Source organism: Doryrhamphus excisus, linkage group LG23, assembly GCF_037039965.1.
Source record: "Doryrhamphus excisus strain RoL-2023G ecotype Guam linkage group LG23, RoL_Dexc_Guam_v1.1, whole genome shotgun sequence".
Lineage (NCBI taxonomy): Eukaryota > Metazoa > Chordata > Actinopteri > Syngnathiformes > Syngnathidae > Doryrhamphus > Doryrhamphus excisus.
In genome coordinates, this window is record NC_136379.1 from 1,575,079 (window position 1) to 1,602,089 (window position 27,011).

At 43.0% G+C, this 27,011-nt stretch overlaps 1 protein-coding gene across 2 annotated transcripts in view; it reads right to left on the reverse strand.

Moving 5' to 3' along the window:
- Window positions 1-1,851: 1,851 nt before the first annotated feature.
- The window catches only part of glra4a (glycine receptor, alpha 4a), a 47,370-nt gene continuing 22,210 nt past the window's right edge, over window positions 1,852-27,011 (reverse strand). The window contains exons 2-10 of one of the 2 annotated variants that reach the window (XM_058076008.2): window positions 21,890-22,017; window positions 20,257-20,324; window positions 19,506-19,729; window positions 16,189-16,271; window positions 12,334-12,471; window positions 11,001-11,215; window positions 6,928-7,077; window positions 4,899-5,009; window positions 1,852-2,636 (exon numbers count right to left, since the gene is read on the reverse strand). In XM_058076008.2, the coding sequence (XP_057931991.1) occupies window positions 2,346-2,636; window positions 4,899-5,009; window positions 6,928-7,077; window positions 11,001-11,215; window positions 12,334-12,471; window positions 16,189-16,271; window positions 19,506-19,729; window positions 20,257-20,324; window positions 21,890-22,017 (1,408 nt within the window). In that variant the 3' untranslated portion in view covers window positions 1,852-2,345. The remainder of the gene's footprint in view (window positions 2,637-4,898; window positions 5,010-6,927; window positions 7,078-11,000; window positions 11,216-12,333; window positions 12,472-16,188; window positions 16,272-19,505; window positions 19,730-20,256; window positions 20,325-21,889; window positions 22,018-27,011) is intronic. The other variant, XM_058076009.2, reaches the window with a different exon arrangement.

Genomic DNA, 27,011 nt, shown 5'->3' on the forward strand with positions numbered 1-27,011 from the left:
TGTATTTTATAGCTGATTTAATACGTGCGTGAAAACCGAGCCATGAACATAAGAGATGATACCAGGAAGCTAACACAAGAGGAAGGTTAATGGAGACCTCAATCTCATCATTTCATGATTGAAGTTGGAAAGCACCTTAAAGACGCCGTGATAAGAGAGCGTCTAATGAAATAAGAAGATGTTATCAGGACTGTTTTCAGTGCTGTTGTCAATTAAGTCGCCGATTCCAATCGGTCCAAGAGGCTTGTTATCTTCTGGAGTTGATTTCAACTCTCTTAGGCCTAATTGAAGATAAGAGGATCAATAGGCTTTCTTGGGTGTTGGTTACAAGCCGCCGGCAAGCTGCCCATCACATGGTAAGCAAGGAAGCCGTCCTCTGGCTCTCCAAGGGTAACAGTCCTCAGGGAATGTCACGACAAACGTGTTTATTTGTGACTTCAGCTTTCTGTCTTGTCGCCTTCAGCTGCCAACGTGAACGACATGGCGAAAATGCTGGTAAGAAAAGAAAACACACGGAACCTTTGTGGTCCCCGAGGAGTCACGTAGGAGCGGAAGGGGCGCCGGACTCTCTCAGGCCGCCTGTCGGAAATTCATTTTCATTAGCAGGGGAACATCAAGCCCATTGCAAAGTCATTAGCTGATAAAACAACACTCTGATTTCCCATTAAAAAAGTCATTTGTCGTCCCTCTCTGGTGACACCCAAGCCGCCCAACCCCCGCAGCCCCTTCCCTGCTTCATCCACACACAGCTCTTTAGCCAGCCAAGAGGGAAAGCAATGACAACTCTTATGCAATTTAGCCAATAAATATGTCCAAATCCTCTATCAAGTATATTGCATTATCTTTGCAAGCCTTCAGGATTGAGCTTTCTCTTTCTATTTCAACCTGGATTTGAACCTGATGGGATCTACTAGAAGAAACCCAGACTGCTTTAGATGGTCCGCCTTTGCTCTGTTTGGTACAAACTCTGGTTTATTTTGTCCCCTAAGCACGTTTTCAGTAAAACCATTTTTTAAATAGGGTTCCAGACACTGGTGTTGTTTAGTTGGAGTGAGAACCTAATCTGAATTCAATCCAAATCAACTGGCAAACGGTACAAGTACATGTCTAAACAGATGAGATCATTTACTGACTGTTGTTTAGTAGGCAACAGAAGATAAAGATGTACCAGTAAAGGTCCTGTATGTTACTATTTTCACCCATTTTAACCAAGTCTTCAATGTCCCATTGTACCCAAATGTACCACAAAGCTTGCTATGAGGTACATATATGTATAAAATGATGAAATATGGCTAATATTTACTGTATGTTATCATAACTGTACCTACTCACACCATATAAAATATAATATAAAATAAAAAAATAATATACATAATAATAATAATATAATATAATAATAATAATATAATATAAATAATATAAATAAAAAATATATAAAATTATTTTTTAAGTTTATTAGAAGATGTGTCCCATGATGTGCATTGTTAGCTCCCTCATGCTAACTGTTTTTATGTCTTCAGAATGCACAGAATAGCGAAAGAAAGGTGTGTTTTTTGGGTTTTTCCTTTAAAGAACCCCCTTTTCTGATGTACTCATTATTGTTGCGTTGTTCCATTCACTTGTCGATACAGCGAACCTACTTCCTGTTTACAATCTGTGACCGATGAGAGAGGTTTGTGATGTATTTTGGTACGCTTGGACGTTTCCCCGAAAGAAGTGTGAAATGCACCGAGTTTACAATCACATCATTAGAAAAGCGAAACTAAAATATCAGCATCAAATCATTTGTTTTACCGGAAGAAAAGCATTTGATGTCATTTTTATTCAAAATGAATTGTACTTTGTGTGGTTTCATGAACGGCTTTATTATAATTCTTACACACTGTCATATACTGTATGTATATAATCTCATTACAAGTAGGTCAAGTTTGCGAATATTTGTAAATAAATATCAAAGATCTTTTCCCTACGCCTGCTTGTTTAACCAAAAGTGTAGAAAAAACCCATCGTTGTTTGAATTTTCTAAAACATTCAGTGATGAAAAGTGGAAATTCAAGTCTCATCCCGCCAGTCAAAACCTCGGAAGTCCTCACTCGATGACACGTCAGCGTCGTCAAGAATCCAGACGTTTGTGTCTCTGATTCAAACTTGAGTAGAGCGACCGCCAACGGGCGCGGTGCCATCCCTCAATGCCCTCAGATCAACTTTTAAGGTTCTTTTTGGCTCGATAACCCGGCGACGCGTCCGAGCACAGCGTTTATTCCCGATCCCAGAGGAACATGCACCTCTTTGGCACATCTCGCCACATGGGAGGCAGACCCGGCAACATCCAAAGAGGACGGCCTTTACAAATTGGCATGGATGTCCTCGTGTCGCAGCACTTTGTAGGTGACCCAGTAGAAGATGTTGAAGATGAGGAAGCTCAACGGGAAGACGGCTCTGGAGATGGTGTCGATGCGCTTGGCCCGGTCCACGAAGCGCTTGTGGAGGACCTCGCCGTCGCATACGGTCACCGGGGGCGGGGGTCCGAAGACAGTGGCCCCCTCCACGGCGGTGCCATCCTTAGACTGCAGGCTGTGGCCCAATCCGTAACCCCTGAAATAAAATCCGCGGCTCTCCCTCACCAGCTCCTCCTCCTGTGGAGTCAAGCAGAGGGAAAACACGTTGGCCTTGCTGTCATCGTGGATTAAATCACAGAATTTCACGGCTTCCTCTTTTGAGCGCGGAATCATTGGGCCGGCGTTGTGACTTCAGGCTCTGAAGCTATTTAGATACCACACAACAATTAGTCAGTAATTGCATGCACAAACCGACTTTATCTCCACAAATGTGACCTATTTCTCACTTTGGACTGCAATTCCTAATCTGGATAAGTGGAACTGACACATCCCGAGTCTGTGTGGACATCAATTCCGAGTGGAGAGGCTAATTCCGTGATGAATTTGAATAAGAAAAGCTTAGTTTGGGTCGTAAATGACCACAGAAGGAGTCTGTTTTGCTGTTTTCTTACCACTGTGGTTCTTAAACTTTTCCAGCCACATGAGAAATATTATGCTTTGGTGCGTACCACCAGTGGTACTCAGACCACATTTTGAGAGCAATGGGTGAAAGACTATCATGGATATGTCGTGATGTGCCATCAGCTGGTGGTGGAGGTCGGTTCCTCTGTTTCCTTGGTGGAATGACGTGATGTTTCAGTGGATTATTGGATTTCAGCACCTCTGCATTGTCCACGCTAGCAGCTGCTGGTGGAATTACCATGGCTCCTTTTTTCCTTGGCTCCATAGTAACATTCCAGCGACTGCCGGCTGCTTTTTGCGATCAGAATGTGATCGCAATGTTTGGAATGCTGTTGGAATACTGTAAGAATATTGACAATGCGGTCTGAATATTTGGAATAAACTCAGAATCCAAGAATAAACAACAAAATTTCATTCTGATTCTCATGCTGGAGCCTATCCCAGCTGTCTTATAGACAAACAACCATTCACACTCACATTCATACCTATGGACAATTTGGAGTGGCTAATTAACCTAGCATGTTTTTGGAATGTGGGAGGAAACCTAAGAAAATCCACACAGAGATGGCCAAGGGTGGAATTGAACCCTGGTCTCCTAGCTGTGAGGTCTGCGTGCTAACCACTCGACCACCGTGCCGCCTGATTCTGACTCTGATCATTCTAATTACAAAACAAATTCCCCCCATAGAAGATAAAAAGTAATTGTATTCCTTCCGGCAAAGTTTACCACTCTACCATAAAACTAAAATAAAGTAAAACTAAATACTATTTAACCGAGTGGTTAGCGTGCAGGCCTAGCTAGGAGACCTGAGAAATTGAGTTTCAGCAAACTATCCCTATACTTAACCAATACTAAATCCTCAAAGAGGATGGGTGGTTAGCACACAGGCCTCGCAGCTAAGAGATCCAAGTTCAATTCCACCCTCGGCTATCTCTGTGTGGAGTTTGCATGTTCTCCCAGTGCATGCGTGGGTTTTCTCCGGGTACTCCGGTTTCCTCCCACATTCCAAAAACATGCTAGGTTAATTAGCCACTCCAAATTGTCCATAGGTATGAATGTGAGTGTGAATGGTTGTTTGTCTATATGTGCCCTGTGATTGGCTGGCCACCAGTCCAGGGTGTACCCCGCCTCTCGCCCGACCGAAGACAGCTGGGATAGGCTCCAGCACGCCACGGTGACCCTCGTGAGGATAAGCGGTAGAAAATGAATGAATAATAATAATTATTTGAAGACTTAAAACAATCTGTTGATGCACGTCTCTGATCATATGCATGCTAATGATTTCCCATGATATTTTCAGATATATGCTTGGTAAAAAAAAATTATTTGCAAATCTGATTCCATCCATCTTTGGTTCTATGGCTATCATTACCTTTGTTTTCTATTTTGTGAAGGCATGACAAAAAAAACAACACACAAAAACATCGTATTTGCTGATGTTTTGCATGACATCACTAATGATGATAATTTCTATTCCCAAAATTGTTTAATTTTTCATGGGTATATTTATCCAGAAATATTGCGTGACATTTTGGTGCCATTTGACATTGGAGGTGCCACCGTATAACCACAACGTCACTGGGCTGACCCCTGTTGAAAGTGGATCTTTGCTGTTAGGAAGCTACTTCCTGGTTCATGAAGAAAATCCAAATTGATTCTGGAGGTGAAATCGTTTCCATCAAGCGGTAAATCTTCATTCAAACAGACAACACAGTGGGGATAAAACACACATTTGTAAAGTAAGGAAACGTAGAAGGATAATAGGGACATTGTGGGACTTGGACAAGGGTCGGATACTGAGGCTTGAACACTCATTGGGGTCAAAGGTGAAAGGGTCCACACAGGGTTCACACTTCTTTTTTTTTTTTTTTTTTTACCCTGATACAGGCGCTGCAGTGCTGCGTCACATTCCTGCAGGTGGAATCGCTAGTGGGAATGTCGTTCATGTTCCGTAACGACTCCACACTCCCATTCCGACAGGCGAGTTCCTCCATTGGGGGGAAAGCAAGACAATTATTGGAATTATTCTCACCGCTCCTCCTTTATCGTTTAATATTAAATAAAACATTCTGATTTAAAAGTTTTTTTTGGGGGGGGGATTCAATATGAGAAATAGCAGCATCGTGCCAGGAATTAATTGCATAAGATGCTTGTAGACAAAGGTGGTGCATTGTGGGTATTTAGGGAGGATTATTTAAAGACTACAGTGGTGTGGAAAAGTATTTGCCCCTTCCTGATTTCTTATATATGTTTTTATATATTTGTTTTTTCAGATGATCAAAGAAATGTAAATAATAGTTAATGACAACACAACTCAACACAAAATGCATTTTTTTAAGGGAGAAAAAAAATTCCATGGCTGTGTGGAAAAGTGATCCTAGTAACTGGTTGGACCTCCCTTATCAGCAACAACTGCAATCAAGCGGTTGTGATGATTTGCAATGAGTATCTTGTGGAGGAACTTTCTGGAAAAATGTTAAGCAGTGGTTTTGGTCTTGGAATTCTTTTCCCAGTGTCTTTCTTTAGGTCTTTTGTGACCTCTTGCATGAGTACTCAAGGTCATTTTGGTTGGCCGATCACCACTGTTCCATATTTTCACCATTTGTGGATAATGGCTCTCACTGTGCTTTGCTGGAGTCCCAAGGCTTTCGAAATGACTTTTTCCAGTTAAGTTATGTTTTAACAAGAGGGCAATCACTTTTTCTACACAGGTTTCCATGTAGGTTTGGATTTTTTCCCTCCCTTAATAATGTACATTTTTATTTAAAAACTGCATTTTGTATGCAGTTGTGTTGTCATCAGCTAATATGAACATTTTTTGATGATCTCCAACATTTAAAAGGGAACTTTTATGCTCATTTTTCAGCCCATGAAGTTGTGGACTCCTGTAGAGCAGCTACACACAATAACCAGCGCAGAAAGCTTTCAAGTTCTTCCAGAATCTGCACCTATTCCATCTGTATTTCTTTAGATTTCGTGCTTCCTGCGAAAAGGTCAGTTTTAATTTATTCCACCCACCGCCTCCAGCCACGCCCACTCCAATGTGGTGCTTAGGAGGACTTCCGTTGCTGTGCTAGCTGCGAACCCAATAATATTGAGAAACTGATATCTATTACCATCTAACCAAAATAATGAAACAAAACGTAGAGCTGTGAAGCATAAAAGTACATTGAAGTAAAATGACATGTTGAGTATGATTAATTTGTACTGCAGTGACATTGAAAGTACTCCCTAATACTCAAGTTACAACATAATGTATTTTCTTCATCTCTAAACTAATGAAATCAACAATTATTCCGGTGTAGCACACAAACAAAATGTGATTTTCTGCACCTCAAATGCGACTTTTTAGTGTTCTGCACTCCTGGAATCCGTTTGCCAAGATAGCCATGTGGGGGTCGGAGTGAGGGGGCGCTTGATTATGTTACTAGCAAAGTCAATACAAGGTGATCAAATCACAGCGTGGAAAATAAATGAGGTTTTTGAGTGCATGTACACCTAGGAACACACGGTCAAAGACGACCGCAGCGTATCCCACTGGGCATCCTCCTGATTGTTTACGCATCAGTCCGTGTCACTGAAGGGGTCAGAGGAGCCGCGGGGTCGTCCGGATGACTGTGTCAAATGTAATGTCAGAGGGAAAGGATCACCACGGCTATTCACAGGTCAGCGATTGCCATGGCAACCAGCCGCATTGAAAGAGCAGATCCTCGTCATGTGATATGACAGCCAGCTGTAGCGTAGTGATGCTGTCACTTCCTGGATATACTGCAGCCCCGCAATAATGGGAGGCATAAGTTAGGGAGCCTGTCAAGGAACGCTGTGTGTGTGTTTTTTGTTTTTTTTTTACATTCTGCACTTTGTGACAGTCTGTTTTTCTTTTCAGGCCGCTTGATTTACACTCACGATTCTTTGCTGCCGCTGCCTTTTCCTCAGCCTGATGAACTCCTTGTGCTGCCTGGAGACAAAGTTGACCGCCGCGTACTCCAGCAGGGCGGCGAACACAAACAGAAGGCACACCGCCATCCAGATGTCGATGGCCTTCACGTAGGACACCTGGCAACACACAAGGTCAGGGGTGCGACTGTCAATAGGCGCATCGATAAGGTTGCCGGATCGAACCCGTTTTGGCTCACTCCTCGCGTGCCATGACGTACTGTACATGTTTAGCTTGGCCTAGAATTGGAATGAGTCAGTGGGATTGTGGGCACTTGACACGTAGCCATGAGACAGGTCACGGTTAAGGCTCGGGGGGAACCCAACCGCCCCGCCGTGCCCCTAGTCCCGGTCGCTCATGAGAGAGAAATGTCGTGACGCATCAGCAATGCCTGCTGAGCACGTGCTGAGAGGAGAAATCAGTCAAGTGAGCAGCAGTTTGCTGACTGTTGCGAACACAAAAAGTAAAACGGAGGGGGAAAGGAAACCACACGCCACCGCTGTCAAAGTAAAAACCTTTTTCTCACTGTCAGGCATGAATTGTTTGAATTGAGATTCAAATGTTCCCATAAGAAATAGCTGGGGTGTTAACTGGCAGGAAGCAATAATTGCAACTTGAAAAAAACTTGCATAATGATTAGGAGTGCATGAGAAAGTGGAAAGTAAAACACAGCCTTTTTTTGACTACATGGTCATTTATGAATAAACTACTGTATATTGAACCACACAGCAGCGACAGAACCAATGTTGTAATAGCGCTAAGCTACTCAGATGAGTTCATTGTAAACAACAGTACTGCGAGGGTGTAGTAACACACATGAGTTTCACACTAACAACTGAGTAGCAACATTATAAAGTGAATGTAGAGGTAGAAAAAGCTAATGAATGCTGACCACTCATGACACGATTTCAAAAAATGAAAAAGTACATCAGGTTGCCCACAGCCACCATTGTTAATACCAGTGCATTTTGACTGACAGACCCTGGTAGTTATTTGCTTTTGTAGAATAAGCACACCAAGTTACATTTGACATCATTACTGTCATACAAGTGTAAAAAGAAGTGGTGAGTGTCTTACATACTTGTTTTCCATTACTTGTATTCTTATGGTTTACTATACCAGATTGTACTGAGCAGCTAGGACAAAAATGTATGCCGCTTTCCGACAATAATAAGTTCAGTTTTCTGTTTTATGGTTATCATCATGGTTTGTTTGATTTTAGAGGATGCTGACGCTATGATCTAGTGACCTAATAACTACAAAATGCAAGTGAAGTACCCGTGCAGCCCGGTCAGAATTGTATGCGCCCTGTGATGTGTTTTTGTACTCCAATGCGAAATGGGTCTGAAATTATATTCACGATATTATTTAAAAAGTCTGCAATTTGATTTGTGGAAACCTGCAGAGACCCCGCCTTTGAGCCCACCTACTAGTACAGTTGCAGCAAGTCAGTAAGCACCATTATTCACTGTAATTAATGGGGTTCTTTTATTTAAATGTTGATTTTAGGAAGACGTCTCTACATAAAAGTTGAAGTCAAATAATCTGCTGAAATTGTCTTTCACCCTTAAGGACAAATTTAAAAAGTATAGAACGAAGCTTTTTTGTTTTATGATACACTACTGTTGGAATAAAAGAGTGTTATGTTAATGACATAGTTTGGTTGGTACTAAAGGAAACAGGTGTCTCTGTCGTATTTGTCGGTCACCGCCCCTAATTACAGCTGATAGCACAACACCATCTGTCAGGACCATCAAGCACAAACTATCAAATTGTTGTTTATTTTGTATATCAAACTTAGTCGTCAGTCCCAAAATGCGAGGACTTGTACTGTCTGTGCAAGGACACCGGTAGTACTTTATGTACTGCGAGGCAGGTAACAATCAGCATGGATTATGTGGGTTGAATAATGGATTCTAGCATTGTGGTGTCCTAAAATCAGCAATGCAGCACATTAACTTTGCAGCTGTGAATCTGGAGTCCAGTGTGTTCTCTGAAATGGAACACCCTACACCTTGGACAGTTACCAATTCAACTAGAAAAACCAAAAAAATCTTAAAGTAAAATATAGCATAGCATAGCATAGCATAGCATAGCATAGCATAGCATAGCATAGCATAGCATAGCATAGCATAGCATAGCATAGCATAGCATAGCATAACAACATAACATAACATAACATAACATAACATAACATAGCATAGCATAGCATGGCATGGCATGGCATGGCATGGCATGGCATGGCATGGCATGGCATGGCATGGCATGGCATGGCATGGCATGGCATGGCATGGCATGGCATGGCATGGCATGGCATAGCATAGCATAGCAAAGCATAACAAAGCATAACAATGCATAGCATAGCATAGCATAACAAAGCATAACATAACCTAACATAACATAACATAGCACAGCACAGCACAGCACATCATAGCATAGCATAGCATAGCATAGCATAGCATAGCATAGCATAGCATAGCATAGCATAGCATAGCATAGCATAACAAAGCATAACATAACCTAACATAACATTGCACAGCATATCATAGCATAGCATAGCATAGCATAACAAAGCATAACATAACCTAACATAACATAGCACAGCACAGCACAGCACAGCACAGCACAGCACAGCACAGCACAGCACAGCACAGCACAGCATAGCATAGCATAGCATAACAACATAACATAACATAGCAAAGCATAACAAAGCATAACAATGCATAGCATAGCATAGCATAGCATAGCATAGCATAGCATAGCATAGCATAGCATAGCATAGCATAGCATAGCAAAACAAAGCATAACATAACCTAACATAACATACCACAGCACAGCATATCATAGCATAGCATAGCATAGCATAGCATAGCATAACAAAGCATAACATAACCTAACATAGCATAGCATAGCATAGCATAGCATAGCATAGCATAGCATAGCATAGCATAGCATAGCATAGCATAGCATAGCATAGCATAGCATAGCATAGCATAACATAACCTAACATAGCACAGCACAGCACAGCATAGCATAGCATAGCATAGCATAGCATAGCATAGCGTAACATAACATCTTGCATTTTCCATCATGTGATGGAAAATGATTGTCTTGTGTCCAGGCTGCTCAGTCCATGGCTACCTATGATGTACAGTATAATGCCTATGAGGGATGTAACCATTCATCCATACCTCGATTTATGTTCCTACAATCCAAGAACATCAATCTGTGCCCAGGAAATGTTCCATTCTGGATGACGTGTATTGATCTAACAGGTAACTAATCGATTGAAGCGATATGAGGAAAAAAAGCACTGGATTTTAGCATGGTAGGTTTTAGATAGATGTGTGTTTTTAGCATTAAACTAGTGTGGTTGGATTTGGGCCCACGGATCCCGTTCCAAGGGTGACCAAGGGTGACCAAGTGTGACCAAGTGTGACCAAGTGTGACCCAGTGCACTACAGTGAATCAGGGATAGTTGTGGTTACTATGAGAAATACCCTGGCCGCTATTTCTTCATTATGTGTCTTCAGCGTCGCGGTGGTACCCCATGAGGCAGAAATTCTGTTGCTATGGTTACCTGCTGCATTCACATTGCCTAAAACACATTGATCTTCTAACCAATCATGTGAAACTCGTGTTTTTCTTTCCTAATGACAAAGAAAAACCCAAACAAATCGACTTTGTTGAGAGTACTGTATGACCTCACTATGTCCTCACCTCACCTGGGATTCGTCGTTGTCATATTTGTCCCCGGTCCTTGTCCTACATTCTGTCTCATGCAAAGTCATTATTTCATCACCCAAATAAGCTCATCCCAGGACATCCCATTCCGGAGTGTCCACTTCTGATGTCTTTGCAAGACTTTGGAAGACAAGGACGGTAAATCCCTTTCTGATTAATCAAATCTGAACTTCATTTTAAGAAAAGAGCTGCATGGTGGTGGAGTGGTCAGCGTGCATGCCACACAGCTCGGATACCCTTTTTCGATTCAAACTGCATTTTTCTTCTTATAAGCCTCATACACAATATGTCGATTTACCTTTGGCAGCGAGGCCCGAGACCCGGAGCTCTGTGTGGTCATGGTGAGCACGGTGGTGATGCCCAGACCTACTCTGGCGGGGGCGGCGTCCATGTTGATCCAGAAAGACACCCAGGAGAGGATGACGATGAGGAGCGATGGGATGTACATCTGGATTAGGTAGTAGCCCATCTGACGCTCCAGGTGGAACTTCACCTCAATGCAGGTGAATTTACCTGAGGCGAACATCAACCAAACAAGAACTTAGAATAATGTAAATACTGCAATGAATGCTTCTATCTGAGTTCATTGCTGAGTCTCTTATAGTCTAAAAAAAAGCAAATAAAATTGTTTAACTGTGTGCTATAAAATGATGCTGTTGCTGTTGTTTATGTCTGGAAAATAACAACTTGTAACATAATAATAATAATAATAATAATAATAATAATGTCCACAAACAATACTCCGCAAAAAACCGCATAGCTTCTGTCTACTACAAACACAACATACAATTTTCCACAAATGTAGCAACTGTTAATGTTTGCAAATATTTATTACATTGAAATTGAACATTTTCACTTCTCCACAAATGTAATAAATCTCTGCAAACGTAATAATTATTCAATTTGTGGGAAATCACGTGTTACGTTTGTAGTCGTAAAGTACAGTAAAGTCTCGTTATATCGATATTGGTTATAACGAATTACTACTTATTACGATACTATTTTCATTTCCCGGCAAATTTCTAGTCTTTTATGATATAATTAGTTCCGTTAGTACGATACCCGGTTATTATGATAATCCGGTTACTACGATGCCCTTTTCATCTCCCGCCAGCCAATTTGGTCTGCTTATATCGATACAAAAGCAGCTTAAATCAATCTTTGCTTAAGGATTTCAATACCAAAAAAGAACACGGCGAACGGCTGCTTCCAGTCAACTTTATTTTTCACACTTCCACCACCAGAGCACAGCACACACAGTGATTCCCGCACTTCCTGGTTCACAGGTCATGCTCAACCCGCCCCACATAGCTGGCCAAACACATGCCTGTATAGAATCTATACACATGAGAGAAACCACGAACGCAGTTGGTTCTTCTGTTGCAGGCATGTGTGACATTGTTCTATACTATAGAACAATGTCGAGTACATTATTGCCCACTTTTAATGCAGTTCGGCGCAGGATCGGATATATGGATAGTCCGGTTATATCGGTATTTTTTCCGACTCCCGAGAATATCGATATAACGAGACTTTACTGTATTATATTTACAGGATTATTACATCACACATCCTCTCTCTTCACCTGCATCCAATGAACACCCCGTCCACTTTGCAATGAACTTGTGTACCTGTGTTGTAATATTTGGTGCAATCGCCCAAATCCATCTCGTCTTTGAGCACAAACTGCGGCAGTGTGAGGTCGTCGGCCACTTGTACAGGTTTCTCAGAGAGCCACTCGAAGATGAGGTCATTCATAGTGTAGCCGACTGTGGAATAAGCGAGAAAGACCCGATTCAATTCATGGACAGATACTGAATTATTATGTGCTGCATGGTGGAAGAGTGGTTAGCGTGCAGAGCTCAGAGCTAGGAGACTAGGGTTCAATTCCACCCTCGGCCATCTCTGTGTGGAGTTTGCGTGTTCTCCCCGTGCATGCGTGGGTTTTTCACGAGGGTCATGGGGGTGCTGGAGCCTATCCCAGCTGCCTTCAGGCGAGAGGCGGGGTACACCCTGGACTGGTGGCCAGCCAATCACAGGGCACATATAGACAAACAACCATTCACACTCACATTCATACCTATGGACAATTTGGAGTCGAACATGAATTCAGTATGTGGAATCAAACTATGGAATGGATTGAGTAAGGAAATCAAACAATGCACAACGATGAGCCAATTCAAGAAACAATACAAGCAGTTGATGTTTGCTAAATACAAGGATGAAGAGTCTTGAACCAGTCATGATGTGCTATATATATCACTATATTTCCTATATTTTATATATATTATATATATATTATATATATTTACACTATATTACTAATATATATGTACTATATTGTTACTATGGTACCCATTATGTCATTGTATGGTCATATCACCTCGTACTTCGGTATGTGACAAAAACAAAACAAAACAAAACAAAACAAACTATCAATAAAACTATACTATACTATAAACTATACTATATTAGGAAAGCAGGAAGTGAACAAATGTAACAGTGGGGTAGGATTTAATTTAAGGAGTGGATGCGTGCTCTCCAGGCCCTGAGCTCAGTCCCTAAAACCCGTCAGGAGGTACCAGCGCCAACAGTACAACACAAAGCTCTATGTTTAAATATGTATCACTTTTACAAAATGATACATCAGAGGTGCGGTAGGTGGTTTGCCGCCAACACCAGGGACTTGGCCTCAAAATGGTTGGTGACCACCGGTGTATCCCAAGACTTGACTACCAAAGCCTGGCCAGCAGCGGGTGATTCAAATACCTGAGTAAAGGTTAGCAGGGCAATTTCAAAGTTTTGTTTTTTTTCAGCGTTATAATTTCCTTGAAAACGAGCGAGGAGTTATTGGCCTAATTAGACACACAGAGGAGAGGGAGCAAAAACCCTTGAGATGACCTCCACCGTAGCGCTTGTCACAGCAAAGGTCAGCTCAGCACAGCGACACACAACAATGTTGGCGTTGACGCTACATGAAGGTTCTGAAGCAGTGCATCGGAAGCATATTATCTCAGCGGAATGGAATATGCACCTATGATTTAATATATGAATACACAATTTTCCTTAAGCTCTTTGAACATCTCATTCAGGATGAGTCCAATTATCTTTGCTCACAGTTTTGTATGATCTCTAATTCGAAGGCTGTACTTGCCTGATTATGCAATGCATTATATTAAAAATGCATGCGGCATGCAACAACAATGCAGGATTCCCGACCACATTTGAATAATACCGATGTCTATTCGGACCCATAAGGCCTCTACATAAATTATTCAAGTTGTTATGGCCTTCTCGACTGAAAACAACTGCGCGAAAATCCACTTTATCTTGTTCACCTAAGGGGGGAGGAAGTCTCTGTCATTCACCTCCTGTAACGAGCGAGGGGAATGGCAATGCTTTCCTGAGATCATCAATGTTGTTTTTTTTTCTCGTTCTGCAGGCTGCTCGTTCTGAGAGGCATCGGGACGTAATTGACGTAGCGTTCAAGGTGCAATAAAAACGTATTCTGTGAGTGACTGGAATACAGAAGATGAAGTAATGACTGTTTGTCATAGCCGCTTTGCTTTTTCATGTTAAATAGTTGTTTTACATAACAAAGCCAATGCAGTGAAGCTCGTTTAAATAACGGCAGGTAAACACTAATGGTGGAGTTAGCTGCATACAAATGATATTTTTAGGTATCCTTCATTTTGCACTTCTTTCAGTAGCCTCTTGCATGAAAGATAATTGGCCTTGGATCTTACAACCACACGTTGTTGTTGTTGTTTTATTTTTAACACCCGCCTCTTTCGCTCATTTTCATGTAATAGCAGTAAAACCTTGAATGTTCAGGGTGATCGCACCCTTGGGGGGGACTAGCACTTGTCAACACAATGCAAAGTTCTCAATAATATGATAATAATAACAATATATGCTCTGCTGGTTTATTGATTTTTGTTGGCATTTTAGTTCTTTTTGGTTAGAAATAAAACAAACTACAGTAAAGTCTTGTTATATCGATATCTGTTAAAACGAATTACTACTTATTACGATACTATTTTCATTTCCCGGCAAATTTCTAGTCCTTTATGATATAATTAGTTCCGTTAGTACGATACCCGGTTATTATGATAATCCGGTTACTATGATGCCCTTTTCATCTCCCGCCAGCCAATTTGGTCTGCTTATATCGATACAAAAGCAGCTTAAATCAATCTTTGCTTAAGGATTTCAATACCAAAAAAGAACACGGCGAACGGCTGCTTCACATGCCTGTATAGAATCTATACACACGAGAGAAACCACGAACGCAGTTGGTTCTTCTGTTGCAGGCATGTGTTTGGCCAGCTATGTGGGGCAGGTTGAGCATGACCTGTGAACCAGGAAGTGCGGGAATCGGTGTGTGTGCTGTGCTCTGGTGGTGGAAGTGTGAAAAATAAAGTTGACTGGAAGCAGCCGTTCGCCGTGTTCTTTTTTGGTATTGAAATCCTTAAGCAAAGATTGATTTAAGCTGCTCGACATTGTTCTATACTATAGAACAATGTCGAGTGCATTATTGCCCACTTTTAATGCAATTTGGCGCAGGATCGGATATATCGACAGTCCGGTTATATCGATATTTTTCCGACTCCCGACAATATCGATATAACGAGACTTTACTGTAATAAAGTGGATTGGATTAGTGTAAAAAGACTAAGAATGACTACATTTGGGGAGTATTCATTAATACAGTTTCTCGAATGTTCTGAACTCCCGTTTCCATGCCTGTGTCACATTCAGATGAATAACGCCACCTGGAGGAGTTGTGGTGGTTATGTCGCTCACGTTCCCATCATTAAGGTCATGTTTACTTCTTTAGACAACAAACTCAACAGCGCCTCTGCTGGTTATCATAAATAAAAGGAGTGTACTGTATATTGTTGCTGTAATTATGCTAAATATTACCAGTCCATGATACATTCTGCATCAATCATATTGTCTTCAGTACAAAGATGGGGGGGTGGGGGCTGCAACTAGCTGGAAGCAAAAACCAATACCTTTTGTTTGTGTGCAATCAGATAAGGACGGGGGGGGGGGGCGGCAGAGATAGCAGCATTCTGCTTGACTTATTTATTTGTGGGGAAATGCCGCTGGGTATGTCTTTGTCCTTGCAATGAAGCGACGCTCAGGGGTCAACGCAAGGAACCTAGGGGTCACGGTTAATAACAGTAACGTAAAATTTAAATTTTATTATTTATATGCTGGAAATTGGTTTCGCCGGGGGTAGTTGAAAGATGTTATCTGTTCCACCAGGACAAGGGGAGAGCATTATTTGCTCCCATTGGCTTTATCAGTGAATAGCATTTTAAAGTGGTTCTAATGGCCAAAGAGATGCGGCACAGAGGACGTCATTCACAAATGAATACAAAAATTCCCATAGGCCCAATCTGCCCTAATTGGACCCTTAATAAAAGACACAAAAGAGAAAAGCGAGACAAAAGCGGGGAATGGGAAGGAAGACTCACAGCTCTCAAGCTGCATGGTACACGTCTGAATGTCCATTGGGAAATTCTTCAAGTCCATCGGGCAGGACAGGATGAGAGTCAGCCTGAGATAGAGAAGCAGATTGAAAAGCAGGAAAAAAGCCGCAGGGGGACAGCAAACGGCACAAAAAGGAATCACAGAAAGAACAAACACAGAGAAGAACACTAAGAAAGAGACGTGGAATGAACAATCAGCGCAAGTAGGCGTGTTTGTTTGTTTTTAAACCCCAAATATGGATCCCCATATTGCAAATGTGCAGCTAAAGCGTCCTTGTTGTGGAACAGGCACGTCAATAGGCTGGGAATAGTCGGGGAGGGGGACAATTTGGGAGCGTGCCGGGGAGACAAGCGGTGTAATTACCTGCTGTGCTGCACTGACCAGAGGCGAGACGATCGCTGCCAGCGGTAAACACTCATGGGCCGCCATTTACTCGCACGTCATGATGACAGAATGTCTCAACAGCCGTTTGGCTGACGACTTAACTCCAAGCGATTTGATCTCCTCGTATCGTTTGTTGTCATCTGTTCAGAGCGGGCTGAACGTGTGACGACTCATTTCAAAACAAGAATGGCCGCCCAGAATTAATAACAAGTCTTTATCATATGATGAAAACATTTAAAAACTATTGAATGACTATTGATCTTGAATTTGAGAAGGTGCAGCATCCGCTTTCTTGATGTCTGAAGGAGTTTCAACTCCGAGGTCCGGTAGACCTTCAACCATGTTTCAAGGGCGGCACCGAGAACTGTGGCTGTCAGATGGTGGGTGCCCGTTGTGGCGGTAATCCCAGACCCCGTAGGTGGACATCGGTGATGAGAGGTGCTGTCAAAGTGAAGCTTCGGAGGTAGCTGAAAGGTATCCGGCTTTAGCGATTGCCGTGCCAGAAACTTGGACATAAGAGGAGTTTGGGAAAGCCATGGGGGACGACTTCCAGACGGGTTCCAAGAGATTCCTGAGATCCTTTTAAAGGGGACATGCTGTATTATGTTTTTTCCACTTTTCAGACCTAATGTTGTTACACTCAATCCAGCCTTCCTTATATGAGCTGCGTGAACTTACATATCTGGAAGTCCTCGGGAGTGCTTAGGAGTGTGACCAATCACAGCGGAGTGGGCGTACGGTGGTGGTGGAGTGATTTAAACAGACCATTTGGATAAGAAGCAGGAAGCCAATCGAAACATTGTAGAAATGGTGCAGAATCTGGAAGATCTAGAAAGCTTTCTGTGTGGGTTATTGTGTGTCACTGCTCTGTAGGAGTCCAAAAGGGAGCATAATATGTCCCCTTCAAAGTAAAGCCTGGACTTTTGCCAACTACAGAATCTGGAAGATCTAGAAAGCTTTCTGCGTGGGTTATTGTGTGTCACTGCTCTGTAGGAGTCCAAAAGGGAGCATAATACCAAGTACCAAGTGGTATCCGGCTTTAGCGATTGCCGTGCCAGAAACTTGGACATAAGAGGAGTTTGGGAAAGCCATGGAGGACGACTTCCAGACGGGTTCCAAGAGATTCTGTACCACCATCCGCCATCTCAAAAGAGGGAAGAAGTCCACTGTCCACACGATGTACGGTGGCAACGCTGACCTTGACTCGAGATGTTGTGGACGGTTGGAAATAATACTTCAAAGACCTCCTCAAGCCCACCGACACATCTTTCAATGACGAAGCAGTGCCTGTGGACTCCATGGTGAGCTCTTCGATATCTGGGGTTGAGGTTCCAGACGTGGTCAAAAGGCTTTAGGAGTGGAAGAGATATGCCCAGAGTTCCTCATGGACTCAAGTGTGCAGCATCATGTGGACTTTGGGGGCGCTGCTTCTGGATCGGTGTCCCCATTTTTAAGAGTTTTAAGTGTTACACTCCTCAGCCTTCCTGGTAAGACAGGGGTCTCAAACACGCGGCCCGCGGGCCAAATGTGGCCCGCAGGACACTAGTTTGAGGCCCCCGCCTTGATATGAAAGTTTATTGCTGTATGGTATCATGTACCCAGAAAAAATTATTACGTTTGATTCATGTTCATGTTAAAGGTTAAATAACTGTTAATAGTTATCCTCCCTATCCGTGTGGAAGTGGTAAGTTTTTGGCTATTTAAGTTTAAAGGAAATAACTTGAAGGCTACTGTTTAGGTCGCTAGCTCTCTAGTTTGCGAGTTAGCATGTTTCTCAAGACCCTGCAGTTGCGCAATATGTTGTAAATAAAAAGAGTATAAATGTGACTATAATCGTGTTTTGTCATGTCTACAGGGCTCTAATAATGCTTTGTTCATTTTAATCTGAAAAAAATCATTTGTCTACCCACCCAAGTTTTTATTATTTGCCGTTTTATTATTATTATTATTGTATTTATTTATTACTGATTGATTGATTTCTTTATTCTTGATTTGTTTATTTATTTTTCATCTTATTTTGAGTAGAAAAATAAAAATTAAGATATTTGAGAACAGTGGAATGTTTTATCAGAGCTTTTCTTGTAGAAAATGGGAACCAAAGCACTGAAAAAGTTTTAATAAATGCGTTTTTTTTTTTTTTTGAAAACCTGATGCGGCCCAGCCTTGCCCAGACCCTAGCTCCAGTGGCCCCCAGGTAAATTGAGTTTGAGACCCCTGTGGTAAGGTCTATTCAGGGGTCCTGTAGAGAAGGATAGTTGAATCTTGGATTCAGGAGCACTTGTGGTTTTCGTGCAGGTCGTGGAACTGCGGACCAACTCCACACTCTTGGCAGGGTACTTCAGGGTGCACGGGAGTTTGCCCAACCAGTCCACATGTGTTTTGTGGAGGTATTTGATCAGGAGTATGAAGTGCCGGACCACCTAATTCAGGCGGTTCGCAATGCTGGCGATAAGTCTGACTTGTTTCCAGTGAGAGCTGGAATTCGCCAGGTTCGCCTTTTATCACCGATTCTGTTCAGTAATTTTATGCACATTTCTAGGCGCAGCCAGGGTGTTGAGGGGATCCGGTTTGGTGGTTATAGGACTGGGTTTCTGCATTTGCAGATGATGTGGTCCTGCTGGCTTCATCTAGCCTTCAAACCTCAATGGACGTGTTTGTGAAGTGGCTCGGATGAGAATCAGCACCTCTATGGTTATAGACTATAGTCTATGGTTCTCGCCCAGAAAAGGGCGAGCGTGAAAATGTAATAGTATTATATTTCTTGTATAGTGAGGCATGTGGCGGCCATTTTGACTGTAAGGTCTAAGGTTGTGTTTCAACATGACAAAAGAGAAGAGGAACTGGATAAATATTGTGTTGTCGTTTCTGGTAATAATTGATTCAGGACTACAAAGTCCACATCGTATAGTCCCTTTACCTGATGCTGTACAGAACACTGCCGTCTTGGAAAATCCGTAGCAGCTTGTTGTCAGTGGTGACCTCGTGGAAATTGGCTCCTTTCTCGTTGGCGAAAAACAAATCTGGTTTCCAGATGGAATCCAACATGGACGGATCCAGATCCAGGGAGTCGTCTGGGTATTCTCTGTACGCCAAACGGGGGTCATTCCATTTTTGACGGAGAAAGACGTTGAGCCTGTAGTCCTGTTGGTGAGTGGGCAGCGATTAGCATTAGCATAAAATATGCTGCCAGTGTGTGCACCGACATCATTAGAGTTCTGGTTTGGACTTGACTGGCGGTTACAGAGGTCCGGGCCTCTTGTAAGACCCCCTTAATCAGTTGACTATGAATTATGCTGACATAGCTGCAGGATCACTATGGAGGGCAGCTATTTTACCATATACAGTACCCCCCTAACCCCCCCACATTGCTCTTTTTTTTACATTTTATATTATCAATGTTTCATTTAAATTGCAGAGTGGACACTTAATTAGCTCCACTCCAGTGATGCGCTGGTCTCGGAAGGTTGCATGGTTACGCTCCAGGAAGCATAGAAACGAGGGAACCTGCTTCAATTGCTGGAAAGCGTGGCAAGTCCTTTTCTTTCATTTCAGTCGTCATTTTGAAGCCAGGGGAGCGGGATGCGAGCAAGACAACGGTAGTCATAATGAAGTGTAATTTCAAGAGATGGATGACGGTGCACATTATGGAATATACTGGGTCTTCTCACCATGGTGGTTTCCGTGATGGAGCCAAAGCTGTTGATGAAAATGTTGCAGGTGACATTCACAGGTGGCCCTGAAGGAAAGAGCAGACATTTGGAGACCTTCCTATTTTGATCAAGATAACCTTAATCATGCAAAGTACAGCAGAATGCCAGGAAATCGGAATTTGAGGACAATTCCATCCATCCATCCATTTTCCTCCGCTTATCTGGGTCCGGGTCCGGGTCCGGGTCGCGGGGGCAGCAGTCTTAGAAGGGAAGCCCAGACTTCCCGGCCCCCGGCCACCTCCTCCAGCTCCACCGGGAGGACACCAAGGCGTTCCCAGGCCAGCTGTGAGACATAGTCCCTCCAGCGTGTCCTAGGTCTGCCCCGGGGCCTTTTCCCGGCTGGGCATGCCCGGAACACCTCACCAGGGAGGCGTCCGGGAGGCATCCGGACTAGATGCCCGAGCCACCTCAACTGACTCCTCTCGATGTGAAGGAGAAGCGGCTCTACTCTGAGCCCCTCCCGGATGGCTGAGCTCCTCACCCTATCTCTTAGGGTGAGTCCAGCTACCCTACGGAGGAAACTCATTTCAGCCGCCTGTATCCGCGATCTCATTCTTTCGGTCATGACCCAAAGCTCATGACCATAGGTGAGGGTGGGAACATAGATCCACCGGTAAATTGAGAGCTTTGCCCTCCGGCTCAGCTCTCTTTTCACCACGACGGTCCGGTACAGCGACCGCATTACTGCCGAGGCTGCACCGATCCGTCTGTCGACCTCACGCTCCCACTTTCCCTCACTCGTGAACAAGACCCCGAGATACTTAAACTCCTCCACCTGGGGCAGGACCTCATTCCCAACCCGGAGGGAGCACTCCACCCTTTTCCGACTGAGAACCATGGCCTCTGATTTGGAGGTACTGAGTCTCATCCCAGAAGCTTCACACTCAGATGCAAACCGTCCCAGTAAACGCTGAAGGTCGCTGCCCGAAGAAGCCATAAGAACCACATCATCTGCAAATAGCAGAGATGAGATTCTAAGACCCCCGAACTGGACTCCCTCAACACCTTGGCTGCGCCTAGAAATTGAAAAATGAAAATTGTGAACAGAATCGGTGACAAAGGGCAGCCTTGGCGGAGGCCAACGTTTACCGGAAACAGGCTCGACTTACTACTGGCAATGCGAACCAGACTCCTGCCCCGTTTGTACAAGGACCGGATAGCAACGCCCCACCAATCCCGTACTCCCGGAGCACCCCCCAAAGGACGCCACGAGGGACACGGTCGAATGCCTTTTCCAGGTCCACAAAGCACATGTAGACTGGTTGAGGACAATTGCCTTATTTTATTGTCCTTATTTTTCCCTCATACCAAGACTGCTATGAGGGACTGGTGTCTTAAAATGGACCTCAGTGGCCCAATTTCTCCTGTCAACTGCTGAGAAAATGTCATTTTCTTGCCTGAGAAATCAGTCTAAATGAGTCTACTTTTGTTCTGCCTGGTTCGTATTCACCCCCGGGTATGCTTGAGAATGGTCCACTCTTTGGCCCTTATGTCGCCAATTTGCTCCACTTTGTTTTCCCATGTCCGGGCAATGGGCCGGAATTTTAAGAGCCCTCCTGGCAGACGTGTCAGCCCTGGCTCATACGCTTACCTTTGAAGTTGGGTCTGATCCGCGCATCGTAGCCCGATGTTCTTCCCATGAGCTTGTCCAGGAAGTCCGAAGGCGACAGCTGTGGTGCCCTGCTGGGGGGCTTTATCTCCTCCTTACAGGAGCTCAGTCTGACAGGTTGATGGAAGAAAGACAAAGAAGAGAAGGACATGGATGATAACTGAGATGCTGTAAATTAGCAGAAAAAGTCAACCCTTTTATTCCTGGGTACAGCTGAGTTGTCGGTTGTCGATGGTTCGTGGTTATGAACGTGCTTCCATAAATTACAGTTTTTCCCAATTGTTTACACACAATAACTGGTACTTGAGACACAATGCTCAACATGTAACTCATGCACCAACCACCTGAACCAATCCTGTCTCAACACTGGACTGTAATTAAGGATAAAGATCATATTGTAACATCTACCCGGACTGTGTAAGGATGACCAGGAAGTGACCAATAAATAAACAATTGCAAAACAGGCTATTGTTTGCTGCAACAGTGCCAAAACAACATCAGCAAACTCCTCTGTCATCCATGGCCATTTTAAATCACATTTTCATTTAATTCTTGTATTTAGTGTTTTGATGACTGTATTTCATTCATGTGTTCCGTGTACAGTGTGAGTGACCTATGTTTTAAAGGGGACATGCTGTATTATGCTTTTTCCACTTTTCAGACCTAATGTTGTTACACTTGGTTTGAGAGAGTTTTTTTTTTTTTTACAAAATGTGACGTCAATCCAGCCTTCCTTATATGAGCTGCAGGTTGCCTGCAATCAGTAAATGTGAAATTACATATCTGGAAGTCCTCGGGAGCGCTTGGGAGTGTGACCAATCACAGCGGAGTGGGCGTACCCAGAGGGGGGCCGGTGGTGGAGTAAATTAAATAGACCGTTTGGGTCAGAAGCAGGAAGCCAATCAAAACATTGTAGAAATGGTGCAGAATCTGGAAGATCTAGAAAGCTTTCTGCGTGGGTTATTGTGTGTCACTGCTCTGTAGGAGTCCAAAAGAGAGCATAATATATGTCCCATTCAAAGTAAAGCCTGGACTTTTGCCAACTACAGAATCTGGAAGATCTAGAAAGCCTTCTGCGTAGGTTATTGTGTGTCACTGCTCTGTAGGAGTCCAAAAGGGAGCATAATATGTCCCCTTCAAAGTAAAGCCTGTCAGTCTGCTATCCACATGTGAGCTTCAGGCTTTATCATTTTGGTTTGTTTATCTTTTCAACAAATGGGCTAACCTTTTACACAAATAACATAACCATGATGTTGCTGTTAGAACATGAATGTCATGTTGGCTGGAATCTATTACGTTGGACAAGTAGAGTCACGGTGTATACGATGTGTAATAAAGTGGATAAAGGACACAGAAGCGTTTATTGAAGAAACACTCCAGTAATTTGCATCAAAGCTAAACTAACGGAGTGTTTCCACTTGGGCTTCCTAAAAGCACTTTTAAACTGTCTCAATTCCAGCAATGCGGGATCTCCTGAGGCTTGGTTGAAATTGTTGACGGGTACTCCAATGGACAATTTGGTGGGGGAAGACAGGACATTCCCAATATCCTATTTCCGGCTGGAATGATGATTGATGCGAGGTACGAAAGATGGGACTTTTATCTCAGTTAATGACTTCAAAAAGTGAAAAAGACCCATATTGGCAAGAATTAGGGAGGGATAAAACTACAGTTGGGCGGCACGGTGGTCGAGTGGTTAGCGTGCAGACCTCACAGCGAGGAGACCAGGGTTCAATTCCACCCTCGGCCATCTCTGTGTGGAGTTTGCATGTTCCAGCTCTTGCTTGAATTGGAATTGTTTGATGCGGTATGACTCCAAAAGCTGACATCCTGTTATTTATTGTGAAAACTACACCAAACTTTTATACTATGGATGTCATAGTACACCATAAGCACTGTTTGGTATGGATCATTTTCAGTACAGAAATAAAATACTAGACATGAAACTACTGAGCTTTTGTGTAAACAGCTCGTGATTTTTTACAATTAAACATAAAAAGCGGTCGAGTGGTTAGCGCGCAGAACTCACAGCTAGGAGACCAGGGTTCAATTCCACCCTCGGCCATCTCTGTGTGGAGTTTGCATGCGTGGGTCTTCTCCGGGTACTCCGGTTTACTCCCACATTCCAAAAACATGCTAGGTTAATTAGCCACTCCAAATTGTCCATAGGTATGAATGTGAGTGTGAATGGTTGTTTGTCTATATGTGCCCTGTGATTGGCTGGCCACCAGTCCAGGGTGTACCCCGCCTCTCGCCCGAAGACAGCTGGGATAGGCTCCAGCACCCCCGCGACCCTCGTGAGGAAAAGCGGTAGAAAATGAATGAATGAATGAAGTTGATTTAAGATTTGGTAAGGGAGTGATCAAACCATCTGGCATCGATTGGCGTAGCCTGTCAAGCTAAATTTGACACAGCAGGAGGATTTGCCACCGCTCTAATTTAACATTATCATAATTTTAACATTAGCTGAAATATTGTCAATGAATTAATTTCAATAATGAATGTTTTTCTGCTTGATCATGCAGATATGCTCTTTGGGGCCCCTAATTAAGGGGCGAGGCTGCGATTGTTTTGGTCTACATGACACTTGGTATGACTGATAGTCGCATATGATTTTCAATCAAGCCTCATATGACCTTTTACTATTTCTACTCTCATGCGGCGGTCCTGATGCTGCAAGGTATCACCTGCCTTTAGACCTCCTTAAATATTCAAAATGATCCCTTTGCGTTCTAATGGATGCCACGTCGGTTCTGGAAGTTGGAATACGCTCCATCCATAGAGAGGAATGAATGGCTGTCTTCCTGCCATGCCTGCTTGGGGTGCACACTAAAGCATGCTCCTGTGACATGCCTACGCTACGCCACAGGCTGAAATGAAAAGCCAAGCCCATGAATAATAAATGCACAGTGAAGTGTACCTAGTGTGCGTCGGCTACAGAGTAAACATTTCACCTACTGTAGCTGGGTAATGCTTCACTGTAAGGGTTGAAAAATGTGTCATCTTTCAGGCATCCCTCCTAAAATGCAACTATTCTTAAACACACAGTGGAGCCATGTTTCTTTCACTCATAAGCATCCAGTCGTAAAATTTGACATTGTTAATGGAGAAAATGATCAGGTTCTTGTTTGGTTTTATGGCCCTTTTTATGACACATCGCTGATTGCACCCAAGGTGACATTGTGTTGGCATGTTTAATACAATAAAACACTTTGTATCATGCAATGTATACGAGAAGACTACTATAGTAATGCGGCGCCATGCTATTTTGCGGGAACAACCCTCGCCGCTCAAGTTTTGCTGGCCCCGGCAAGTCGACATGGCCGCTTATTGATGAGAGCGCCACTTTGGCTCAGAGGTTTTAAGTGCTGTAGTGTCTTTTGCGCTGTGTGCAATTAAGACAATGAAGTGGGGACGCTTGATGGAGACCCTCCTTCATCATTGTCATTATGTCTGACCAAGCAGTTCAGGCCAATTAAACTTCACTTACAGTGAGAGGAACATCTGTCCCCTGTAAAAACACAACTAGTCTTAATGGATGGTGCAAATTTGTTAAATGATGCAGAATCAGGGACAATGAATTTACTACAGTAAATAGCAGCACAAAAAACCTCAAACGTTGAGTAAACATTTACTAAATAGAAATTCAAGTCACTTACATACTGTATAAACAATTAGCAACATATACATAGCACATTTTCCTTCATAAACAAGACAAACGGAACACGTTTCCAGTGAACGCCCAAACATCACAAACACATCAAAATACTACCCCTAGAAAGTCAACAAAATCTAACCAAAATTTGGAGTAAAAATTACACCCGTCGACAAAAAAGTAAAATCTTAAATGGCGAGTCTCCAGTTCAGCAAGCCATGTGTTGAAGATTACAGTGGAACCTTGGTTAGCGTCATTAATCCGCTCCAGAATTTCCAATTTTAACTGAAACACTGCACTCTAACCAGTTTAGCCAGTCTCACCAGAAAAAATGTGTTAGAGTGAACTGGAGTATTAATTGAAGTGAGTATTAATTTTAGGTGTTTTTTTTAGCATTTATATGATTTATAGTTTATAAAGCAAAACCTGATTTCATAGTTATACAATAATAGTTTTACATGCATAAAACAATTCCATCCATCCATCAATCAATTTTCTATGCTGCTTATCCTCTCTAGGGTCGCGGGTATGCTGGAGCCTATCCTAATTGGACTGGTGGCCAGCCAATCACAGGGCACATATAGACAAACAACCATTCACACTCACATACATACCGATGGACAATTTGGAGTGGCTAATTAACCTAGCATGTTTTTGGAATGTGGGAGGAAACCGGAGAAAACCCACGCATGCACGGGGGACAACATGCAAACTCCACACAGAGATGGCCGAGGGTGGAATTGAACCCTGGTCTCCTAGCTGTGAGGTCTGCGCGCTAACCACTAGGCCGCTTTTTTATGTTTAATTGTAAAAAATCACGAGCTGTTTACACAAAAGCTCAGTAGTTTCATGTCTAGTATTTTGTTTCTGTACTGAAAATGATCCATACCAAACAGTGCTTATGGTGTACTATGACATCCATAGTGTAAAAGTCACATTTGGTGTAGTTTTCACAATAAATAACAGGATGTCATACCGCATAAAGTCGCCAATTAACCTAGCATGTTTTTGGAATGTGGGAGGAAACCCACACACGCACAGGGAGAACATGCAAATTCCACACAGAGATGCTAAGAAGAGAATCGAACCCAAGTCTTCCCAGTATGCCCACTGTCTAGCCTAGCTAACAACTCGGCCACCGTGCGGCCCTGCATAAAACAAATTGAAACGCATACATAATGACTGAATTTTTATCTCCACATACTCAGTATGTGGCGCAAGATCTGCTCCAAAATAACGACCTTAGCCTTTAAGAGCCGTGTTTCCCGAAGTGAAGCTCTGGAAGAGACACTCATCAAAAAACAGGTCTGAAGCAAAGTCTCTTAACCTTTTACTGGACACTACTGGAGTACATTGTTTGTAAGTGTAAGTGCTTTTTGGCCACAGTCTTTTTATGCACAGCACAAAGATTCAAGGATTAGACCCTCCAGATCATGTACTTCCACAAAT